The sequence below is a fragment of the Alligator mississippiensis genome, chromosome 6 (genome assembly GCF_030867095.1).
Source record: "Alligator mississippiensis isolate rAllMis1 chromosome 6, rAllMis1, whole genome shotgun sequence".
Classification (NCBI taxonomy): Eukaryota; Metazoa; Chordata; order Crocodylia; family Alligatoridae; genus Alligator; species Alligator mississippiensis.
The window spans coordinates 76684525-76696520 of NC_081829.1; the positions used below are offsets into that span (position 1 = coordinate 76684525).

At 36.1% G+C, this 11996-nt stretch overlaps 1 protein-coding gene across 2 annotated transcripts in view; it reads left to right on the top strand.

Moving 5' to 3' along the window:
• The window catches only part of TCERG1L (transcription elongation regulator 1 like), a 241673-nt gene extending 231352 nt beyond the window's left edge, over window positions 1-10321 (top strand). For both annotated transcript variants that reach the window (XM_019482906.2, XM_019482905.2), the window contains exons 11-13: window positions 1385-1474; window positions 6122-6240; window positions 8025-10321. In XM_019482906.2, coding sequence (XP_019338451.1) covers window positions 1385-1474; window positions 6122-6240; window positions 8025-8181 — 366 coding nt within the window. In that variant the 3' untranslated portion in view covers window positions 8182-10321. The remainder of the gene's footprint in view (window positions 1-1384; window positions 1475-6121; window positions 6241-8024) is intronic.
• The last annotated feature ends 1675 nt before the right edge of the window (window positions 10322-11996 follow it).

The following is an 11996-nucleotide window of genomic DNA, read 5'->3' on the forward strand; positions in this document are numbered from 1 at the left end:
TGCATTGGCAGACATAATCTGACTCTTATACTGATTTGTGATGTGAGACTGGTGGCAAGATGAATTGCTTAAATGAACTGAACTTTTGTGCTTGATTTAGCATGGGAATGTGTATTCCTATTTCTTATGCAGTATGACCAAAATGGTTATAGCTTGCCTATAGCAATCAATACTAATATATATTGTGGCACTGATCAGAGAAATGGCCAGATGCATATTATTATTCTTACCCACTGAGGAACAATTCATTTTCCCAGCCACTTTTCAGAGGTATCATTAACTATCCAGTGTGTTCTTGAGCTTTCAACTTTGCTTTTCCAGTACCAAATCCAGGCCAAAAAGTATTTTTATTTAAATAAACAATATTTTCTCCTTCATTTTAGAAGTCTGATTATGTAAATGAATTTACATATGCAGAAGGAAAGTTTTAAGTTTATGTAAACTTAAAGGAAAGGTGCCATTAAGTATATTTAGGGCCCTACCAAATTCACAGTGAAAGTGTGTTGTGCTGTGGCTCCTTTAATATTTCAGGTTCCCCTGCACAGTTCCCCTCCACCCCACTGCTGATTGGTGGAGGGACGTGACTTGCGGCTTGGTTCTGATTGGCAGGGTGAGCTGCAAGCAGGGCCCCTTCACCAATCGGGCAAGCGGGGAGGGCTGCAAAGGAACCTGCAAAATTAAACCTGTGCAGCCCACACTTGCAGTGAATTTGCTAGGGCCCTAGCTATATTTAAAGCAACAGGGGGAAAAAAGAGGGAAAAAAAGAAAACAAAAACAGGACACAAGATAAAAGTAAATCTAATTTGAAATGTACATACAATCTACCACAGAAATAAAAACTAAAGGAATAGTATTAGTAGCAATCAGAAGTCAGAAGATCACTATGTATGTAAATAAAGACAACAGAATAAAAACATTAATATGAGGAGGAGCTGAAGAGGGGCAGATAGAAAATAAAATGATAAAATAACACGAAAAGAAAATGAAAAAGTAATTTAAATTTATCCAAGAGATTGGAAAAATACATTTCTTAAGTATATGTTTGCTTTCTTAGTTTTTCTGGTTTTTTTTTCACTTCAGGCATGTTTTCCTAAACTTGTTCAAGAAAGCCTCTTAGCAGAAGTGCCATCTTGTTTTCTCCTGTTCTCTTATGCCAGTTGACAATTTTCTTAAATATTTCTCTTACTTCAAATTTAGTTATCTTCATTCTGATTATTCAATTTATTCCTTCCAGAAACTTTATTCCTAAATTGCATATTATTTTTTCCAAAAGCATTTTTGTAACATTAATGCATAGTGAACATTGCCTAGTAACTTGGCATAACCCTTTATTACAAAGCTTTAATAAAGGTATTTAATGCAGATACATTCATGTATTTCTTAGGTCTCAGCATTTTCTACTTGGGAAAAAGAGTTACACAAAATAGTATTTGACCCACGCTACCTTCTACTGAACTCTGAAGAACGTAAGCAGGTGAGTTCAGAAGAGTATTAATAATGTATGTAACCTTTCTGGTCAGTTTTTGATAACCAACAATTACCATAGCATCTCAATGACCCACAAACTAAAATAATAATAATGATGTTGTTGTTGTTGTTGTTATTAACAAAAACAGTAATCACCTTATTTTATCTTGGAAAGTAGGATTCATAGTTTAGTAGAATTAAAGGTATGTGTGTTTAAGTGTGTAGACCCACCTAACTGAGGGCACTAACTCTCCATAACGGGGTGTTATAAAAAGGTGAATTCTTCCATATCTGCTTGTAAGAGATGCTTGTCATCCAAGAGAGGTTTTGGAAGTTTTCAAGTGCATGGTAGACATGCATTAGTTTGGGATGATCCTGCCTTGACCAGTGCTGGACCTATTCCTTTGGCCCTATTCCTATGATTCAGAAATGATACTCATTTCTGTTCAAGCTGTATTTTTGTGAATAAATGGTTTTAAGAGCCTGAGGAAGGTGGGAAATGGTGGTGTTACCTTTTGAGACAGAGAAATATAGAACTCAACTTCTTACAAGTATCACTTGCACTTCAAATCTATTGTCTATGTAGTTCCTCTAATGGCTTCAAATAGGTATCAAATAAGATGATGGAGAAAAGTGAACTTTTTGGGACCCCATAAGTGAGGAACTGAAGGTAGAGGCACCACCGTCTCCACGATACAGAATGCATAAGGACATATAACAACAGTACTTTTTTATATGCATATATTGAAACACTTTAACTTATACTTTCCATATAAGTTATTTTCAAATTATATTTTATTTAAAATGTTTTTGTAATGCATGATTGTGAAATGAGGAAAATGTTTAATAAAGGTGATAGCAGTAAACAAGGAGACAGGATTACTTTGCAAGAGAGCTCTGCCTTTCCTCCAATGACTTAACAAGGACAACACCTAGACCTTGATCAATCTATCAAGCTTTATTGCTTCTTTTGTGTTATCAACCATATACATGATTTAATAAAAATACATAATGAATACACCTAATAAAAACATATCATATAGACCTTACCTTGAAACATCGCTGACATGGACCTCATTTGTGGGGTAGATTAAATGCTCAAGGAAAAATGATTATGAAGACTAAGGACTTTATATAGAAGATCAAAGTTGTGTTAATGTTGGTACTGAGAAAGAAAATATTCAAGATGAAAAGTAAACTAGAGGATTAAAATAATTGCTGACATTCTACCAAGTGTGATTAATTGGACCAGGTGGAAAGAGATGTAACAAAAAAAGTCCTAGATTTACTGATCTAAGAACTGAATCAAGCTTTGTTCATTTGCTTCTGGAAAAATATGCACAAACTATAAGCCAGTTCAAGCATTTTTGAGGACTATTACCTAAATAGTTGTAATTAATGCAAAATCAAATTAGATGTTTAAAGTTTTAGAAGATTTGCTGGATAGAAATATAAATGGAAGGACCTGTTGTTCTAGGTCCAAATTTTCTTTTATAGCTGGCTTTTGAATAATGGATTTGTAGGTATTCAGATGTTTCAGACTGTTCTATTTATTTAGACATTACTGTCTTTGATTCCATGTGACCTGAGAAAAGAATAAAAATAGATTACTGACTTAATTAATCATCATGCTCATGTATTGTAGAAGAAATAATGTATGCTGTCATCAGATGCATGGAAAGTTTTGCTGTGAATGATGCCTACTGATGCCTTATTTTACGTGGAAATAGAGTTTGTGGGAGAAAAATAATCTCTGCTATACGTCTGTGCAAGCCTTTGACATTCAGAAGATTAATTTCCATGCAGTCTTTTGAATTATGTAAATGAGCTAATGTTTTGAAGACTCAGGGCTGAAATCTGGCCCTATTTCTATGATGAGTTCATGAAGACTACATACAAATTAAATAGAGGAATCACTGGCCAGGTGATGGCCAGTTAAACAATACATTATTAATGTTTCCTCTTTCTTCCCTTTTCTAGCTTGAAAAGGGCAGGAGAGAAATGGTCCTAAGCAGAGAGGGCATGAAAGCATTTTATCCTTACATCCAAAAAAAAAGTGTTTCATGACTCTAACATGTGTTAGATTAGTTGGATCATGATGTGAGCCCTGCTTTGTATCTCTGGGTAATTTATCTGAGGCTGCCTGAGGAATGGAAGTATCATTTACAGAAGACTAGCAGTTAGGTAGGTTTATTTATCAATATTTCCCAAGGGGTTATTACCAGTTAGAGGAAAGATGTTATAGTACTTAGATTGAAAATAGAGTGAAACTTATGCCAAGAAACTGTGAAAAGCATTGTAGTAGAAAATATATTAGATGGATTTATTATAGTCAATGAGTACTGTCATTTTGGAGAATCACTTCTCGTAACATTAATAAATAAATTGTTTAAGAATTCTATTATTGTTTGGAATTCTCAGATGACAAAGAAGAATTTAAATTCTATTCTTGTCTTTCATTTTCTTTTTACAGTTGAAATTCAGACAAGAATAATTATATGTTATAGCAGAAGCTATAATGTACCTTATGCTTTAGCAGGGGAAATTAATGCTCTTTGAGAAGCTATTTTTAATGTTTTATTATTTCTAGAATATTTTGCAATATATTGTTCTATTAATCAACCCCACACTTTCATGTTCAGTTTTAGGAGACACAGCTTTTCCCCTGACTATAGCTAGATAAATACAGATAAACTGCTTTTTCCCTGTCCCCCATTTCCCTTCCCCTCCCCCCTCCCCAAAAAAGGGAAAACATTCTCAGTGGAATCGAATAATCAAGGGAAAGTTCCAAATAATTAAATCCATAAACATACTGGCTAAGTACAGACAGTCAAAAAGCATGATGTTGAATCATTTCAATCTTTGCAGGTTAGTCTAAGATGTGTAGATTGAACCAATAAGCAAGTGAACAGACATTCAATTTCGATTCCAGAAAGGCAGCCACATGTCTGCAGAAGCTGGGGGTGCAAGAGAAGTCCTCCCTGCTCAGGAGAAACAGACAGTTTGGGCCAAGGCTAGCTCATCCACCCTGCAATGGAGTGGGGGGGAGGGGGTTTGTGGGGAAGGTGCAAAGCATCCTGGGGTGTTGGGAGACTGTGAGTTAACTTGAATCTGGAGGGGATCTGGACAGAAGTTCAATGAACTGATTTAACCTAACTCAGTTAAGTCTGATACTACATCCATCCTGGTTTATCTTAAACCAGTTTTGGCCATTTTGAAAATTGTTGATATGCACTGTGTTGCAGATTTGAACTGGTTTCTGATCACTTATACCAGTTTATATGTGATTTCTGTCCCTAGCCATTGAAATTAAAAAGTATCCTAGGTACCAGAGAAAAAGTTTCCCAAGGCTCACAATATTCTGACTCCACATATAAAACCCGAGGGCAATTTTGATGTTTTTTTCTGTGGGAAAAGAAATGTTGACTTACAGTCAGAACAATACAGCAGCATGATTGATAGCTGAGCACATTTTGCAGTAATCAAAACTGATCATAATATCTTTCCTAATATTGATAACGTGGTGATAGAATTTGCAGTGGCAATTTTACCTAGTTGTGTGCCTCATTTCTGCCCTTCATGCAGTTACTTACTCACCTAAGAGCACATAGAATCAATTAATATATGATTTGGGCTTGAGCTACATGTTAACTCTCTCTTTTTCCACTTTTAAGTTTGTATGTTTGCAGAAATATTGCTTCCTTTACGTAGGCACAAGATAAGAATTGGAGTTACCTGCCAAATTATTTTTTTGCTTTCTCTTTCCTGTAAATATATGTTTGCACATGTGAAAGAATGGAAAGTCATCAGAGACCTGCTTCAGCTAGTTTACCTTTTCCAGTACAAACAAGGAACAGATATAGTGCTCCTACAAATAGGTATTTTAGTGTTAAACAGTTATAGATATTTCAAGGCAAAATACTTGATTTTTATTCTGTGTTTCTTTATAACGCAAACTAAAGGGCCAGATTTTTAAAGGTGTTTTAAGGTGATTATAGATGATGATTGGTACCAAGGGGAATTTTCAAAACTGCCTACAGATGTAACGTACATAGATTTTAAAGGGAGTTTGGCAACAAAGAAATCCCACTGGGGTGTATCTGCATCTTTTTGTGCCTAAATATGTTTACATAGCTGGCCTACAGTTCTTCTACTAGCCTTGATAGCTTTGTCTGCTTGTGTGCATCATGTGAAAGCCCATGTGCAAGCTCAGTGGAAACATGATTCAATTTTTCTTTGTGTAATGGACATGAAATTGCTGCTTAGCATCATGGACACTTTTCTGGCCCACAGTCAGGAGTTAAGATAGGTCAGGAAAGGTGCAGACTTCAAACCTAATAAATGCAATCTGTTTGACAGATATGAGATGGAAATGTATAATTTTATGAATCTTATGAATGTTGAGCTATGCACAGGACTAGTTACCTATACCCCTGACAGGAAGGCTGCACTCTGTATTTGAATGCAGACATAAATGCCCCAAATAGATATTTTTTCCTGTGAAACACATTATCAGACCTTAGAAGCAGATTGTATAGGTATGTGGGTCAGTGGAGTGCAGTTCTGGAATTCTGCAAACCTTTAATCAACTATGTGTATGGCAAAGGAACTATTAATAAATATTGCTGTATTTTGTCTCCTTTTTCCTTAAAAGATATTTGAGCAGTTTGTCAAGACACGGATGAAAGAAGAGTACAAAGAAAGGAAAAATAAATTATTGCTAGCCAAAGAAGAATTTAAAAAACTGCTAGAGGAGTCCAAATTATCACCAAGGTATGAAGCTTCTTCAAAAGAAATGGGTTTTCACACATTTTAAATTAAAGAAACTTTAAAAAAAATTAGATCATGATCAATCTTTTAACTCACTGATGTTTTACTTTTAATGTCTGTAGCAAAAAAAAAAAGAGGTTTATGGAAAGTAAGAGGGCAGTGGCTTATTTATTCTTGTTCTATCTCAATCTATCTCCCCCTAGCCTTCTTGAATATCTGTATGTGCACATGGTTAGGGACCTACCAAATTCACGATTGTACAATTTTTGTGGAAAATTCAAAATCAGGGTGGATGTGTGAAAAATGGTGGTCTCTGTGATTTTGATGGGCTGACTGTAAAGAAAAAAAAAATTACTTACCAGCAAGCAGAGAAAAGGACAGGAAGCCCTACAGTCTTGGAGTATGGTGGGTGAGGGCAGGAAGGGGGTGGGCAGAGGGAAGAGGGCAGGGAGGGGGAGGAAGAGGGCAGAGTGGGAGTGGTAGGTGGAGGTGGGGCAGAGGCTGGAGGTAGGGGGAGGGAGGCCAGGCATGGTTGCTTGCAGCAAGAGGCAAGGATGCTTCACAAGCAGCTGCACTGGGGCCCCAGGCTGGCTGTGGCAGGCAGCCGGGAGGCTGCACCAGAGCCTGTGGAGCCCTGGCCTAGCTTGTTGTGTGCTTGTACCCACCACCAGCAATGAGTTGGGCCAGGGCTCCTCAGATCCCAGTATAGCCTCCCAGCTGCCTGCCACAGCCAGCCTGTGACCCCAGTGCAGCTGCTTGTGCAGTATCCCTTCTAGGGGATGGCCTGAAACAGTGGTGGACTTACCCTGATTACACCCAGGGAAGCCATTAATCCATGCTTAATAACATTTGGCTTAACAGCTTTCCCAGGCTTAATCAGGGCAAAGAAGCTGCAATTTCAGGCAATCTATGGGGAAGGGCAGGTCTGTGGGGCCTTTCAGCCAATCAGAGGAATGGGGGTGCCCACCCTGCACTCATCCAACAAAAATGGTGGTTGGCCCTGGGGTCTGCCCAAAAAATCAGCCAGCCACCTCCTCGAGTTTGGTAGACCCTTACCCATAGTGAATGTGAAGTAAATAATTTACCCAAGTAAGCACAGCAGAATGCAAAGTACCCAGCCTCCAGCATTTAAATAAACACATAGCAACACATAACATCTCCAATATTTTTCAGTTCATGAATGATTGGTACCACATTTCCCTACATGATGGTTTTACCTTCCAAAGGGGTTTGGGATACATGACCTCATGAAGTCCCTTTCTCCTCCATTTTTTATGCTTCTGTTAAAGAAGATAAAACTACAATGTTCCTTTAGGTATTCATACTTGGACAGTCAAATACATTTGCTATAATTTAGGCATAATAGAGTTTTCCACTACAAGATATGGTAATAATAGAAATTCTGACATATCTCTAAGAAGGGTAGAATTAAGCAACTAGGTGGGGCAGTGAAAATTCATTTTAGCCATACTGTAATAATGATTAAAGATAATTAACTCCAAACTGATTGTTAAGCAAGTTTCTGAAAATCAATACATTTACAGCATATGAAAATGGGAATACTGATTAATGCAAGTAAGTCAATTAGATTAGGGAGTAAAGATGATTTTGATTTTGGAAGAGGCAATAGAATGGAGAGATTGACTCCCTTTGTCAAGTAGAGAACAATCTCAGTAAGTCCAATAGCGAGATGAAACGTAACATGTAAACCCATGGTCAAAGAATCTGAATCTGTAGTGACAAGTCTTTTAAGCGCTGCTTTACTCATGATTATTTCTTGTCTGCAGAACAACATTTAAAGAATTTGCAGAGAAACATGGCAGAGATCAGCGGTTTCGACTTGTTCAGAAAAAGAAAGACCAAGAGCATTTTTTCAACCAGTTCATACTTATTCTTAAAAAGAGAGACAAAGAAAACAGAATAAGGCTCCGGAAAATGAGATAAAAATTCTGGAAATCTGCAATAAGCACACAAGTCAATACTGTGACTGGTGGAGAAAATAGAAGGAAGAAGCATTTTTTTTGTCTTTTTTTGGTTAAAGGTCCAACAACGTAAAGAAGAACCAGATATCCTGGAGAAAAACCTTTTCATGCTGAAGTTCAGTGAACACAAGTTAAATGTATTAAGGTTGCTCTGCAGGAATCTGTAGGATATTTAGTTCTCAAAGAATTAATGTTTCATATTGAAGCTCTCTTTTGTATAACATTCAGAGTTTGATGCATTTCTAATTGCCATGATATGTCAATCCCTTAATTGTTTTAATTATGCAAATCACTTGTAATATACACAAATTATAAATCCAATGAAGAATTTGTAATTAAGCAGAAACAGATGTCATCCATAACAATCTCAAGATATTGTCATCATTTAAGGGAATTATCTAAAGCAAATTTTTGGCAACTTTATGCATTAACATACATTGTTTAGAAGTACAGTGGTATTAAGGAATTCATTACCCTATGTTCATATGTCTATGTCTAGTTTTCTGAGTAAAAGTAATACAGTATTAATTGTTGATCATAGTGCAAAAGTGTGAAATTACTGATATATGTTCCACAGAAAAACGTCTAAATTTAAAAAATGGCTTTCTAATTACTGTGACTGGTGCTTTCAGACACAGAGATAAGAGCAACATTTCTCATAAAAGTTACTATAAAGAAGTTATTTTGTAAAACCATATTAATATTTGAGTTATTTTTATTGTATGCAAAGAGTTTGCATGATATTTTTTCTCATCATATTTGTATACACAAATATTCTAACTTTTTTTTAATTAATAAATATTTTAAGCCAATTAACTTTCAGCTTTTAGTTTCTAACATTTGGAAGTTTTAAACAGAATGACACAATTCTGACAGAATTTATTTTAAAATAATACATATTTGAGGAACAGGTAATTTGTACATAAACTTCCAACGCTATCAACAGGAGATACAAGCATGTTGAAGACAAAAAAGAACTTGTGATAATAAAAATCACATAAATCAGCTAGCATATATCAGCAGAGCTCCAAATTTCCATTTTATGCTGGCTTTATTTGTTCTTTACAAACATTGTGAGTTAAAATATACCTAATCTAATTGGATTACTTTTTATTATGACCGGGTGCTTTGTAGGTTACCTTTTTTTTCCTACTAGTAGTTTGGAATTTTCTCCAAGTAATGGTAAGTTTTCTTTAGGTCTCTGCCACATTTCTTAAAAAATAAAATAAAAAAATTAAAGTGTAAATAATGGCCCCAAAGGAATTTGAATAAACATTTAAAATGAAACCTGAACTTTTTAATGTATGTGGAACTTCAGTGAGCTACCTTTTTAACCAACATGTTAATCACTTGCTATTCTGGGTTTTTATTTCTTTGGGGTATATGTATTTTATCCTTATTTGTTATTTTAACTTTCCTTAAGTTTGATTTTGGGAATATATCTAATAAATCGTATGCAACTGAGCAGCACGCAACAAGTGGAAGGTATAATCTTGCTGCCATTGAATAGCAAAATCCTCATTTATCCCCATAAGAAGAGGATCTTGCTGAAAATTCCTACAGGTATTGGACACCGTCACTTTAGATATTCAAGAAAGTGAGGATTTAATACTTTCAGAACAGAGCTGGAGTCCAGGACAACAGATGATGATCCTTACTTTATGATTTATCACAGATAGACCAACTGTATAAAAATGATCTATGTAACTATATATGTACCCTGGGGCTTTATAACAACCCATTCTGCTCTAGCTTTGCTTTGATAGGTATCCTGATGTCATCCAAAAACCCTGATGTGCATTTAACTGTGTGTTGCTCAGAGTTACATGTGAAGTATCTTGCCTAGAGAGCTGAAGTTCACTTGTAAATATTGTGTGACTGTTCAGTACCAACCACTAGAAGTGCACACGTCTTATAGGTTGTGAGGTTTCCCACTAAAACTGAAGGGAGATGCATGGAAATAATGAGGCCTCCTTTACTGAGAGAGAGACTACCCTACTTCCAGTGATTTGCACTTGTGTTGCCTTATGTTTAAAATGTATGTGCATACCTATATCCTATGTTGCCCTCAACTTTCCAATATAAATAAAATGATTTCTTGATTTTTTTTTTTAAGATTACTTTTAATTTAAACATTTTTCGGCTTTCTTGGAAACAATACCACCCCACTGTGCTAGTTGGTGATGATGAGAATTAGAATCAGTCTTGTGCTCTTGGGGAAGTGGAATGAAAAGCAAAAATTGAGAACTGTAAATGACATGTATTTTCATTGCTGTGGTACTTTTGTACAAATAAGTGCCGGACATCATTTTTTTCTCTGTTCTGGCATTCTTCGTCTGGTGAAACTCTTTTAAAACTGATGTAGTTCTAGATTTACAGTGATGTATCTAAAAAAAAAAAAGTCATATTAGAACAGAATTTAGCATATTAATAGCCGCACTTGTAAAATAGGATTTTTACCTTGACAGTATCATTTGAAGATTATACATTATGATACAATCCCATCCAAAATAATGCAATGCTGCTTATACTGTTTATTTCATCTGTGTGCTCAAACGCCTAGCCTGACCTCATTTTAGACACTCAAATAAAAACATGTATTCTCTTACTAAGAATATCTCTCTCTCCCACAGACAAAAGTTCAAAAAACATAAAATCACTTTGAGATTTGTCTGTTCAAACCTCCATATCCACTGTTCTCATTATATTGTCCTGCAAGAACAACCTGTTGTAAACCAACATCAGAATTGTTCTCAAAAATGTTTTTTATCCCATTTTTTCTGCAGCACAACATGAAATTTAACTAAGTGATATATATAAGACAGTACTATATTACACAAGAGTAATTGTTGCATTTAAATACAAATGTAGATACTAACCACAGGCATCAATTGCACCAAGCCTGCCCAGCCAGCCAGGACCAGATTCCTGCCTGCTGCCTAGCCACATGGCTTCACACTTCCAGTACCTTCATGCCCCAGCCAGCAAGGCTGACCACCGTGCTCCCTGCCAGCCCAGGCCTGATCTCCCAACGCTTGAATTGATGCTGTCCTGGTTGCATGTGTAGACACTGCTCCTGGACATAATTTACTCTCGCTCAAACTGCTCCAGAGTTTATTGCTTCACATTAATTGGGTCTGTAGATACACCCAGAGTAATGTAACTAATAAACAAACTTGATCAATGGAGAAATGTCATATTTGTTCACCACAGTAACAGATAAACAAAGGAATATGTTTTCTCATATAATTTCAAGTGCTAACCTCTCTTGTGAAAAGATGGGTTAGATATGCTACTACTAACCTTATATTTATTTACATCTGTAATTAAAGGCCATATGGTGATATGAACATTTCCCCCATGCTGGGAGCACTTGCCCTTCAAGCTATGTGGGGTTATAACTATGCCAGTGGTTTTCAACCTTTGAAACCCAAGGCTCAAGGAACCCCTTGCTAAGATTCAAGGGTCCCTTCGGAAAATGCTGGCTCTTAGCTTTTACTCCTTTTTTGACTATGGAAAAAGCATTTTTATTGCAAAGAACAGCAGTTTTTCTGTTTTCTTCTATGTTGTTCTGTTGCTTTTTCTGTTCTGTTTTCTATGGAAAAAGCCGTTTTTCTGTTGCAAAGAACTCAGAAAGATCCCAACAAGTCACAATGTTTCTAACACTATGGATTTTTATTTGATATCATTCAGTTTATTTTGTGAATCACATTTGCACATCTAACAAGGCTAACATTGTGTAGCACCCTCTAGCACCCTTGAAAGGATTTCAAGGCA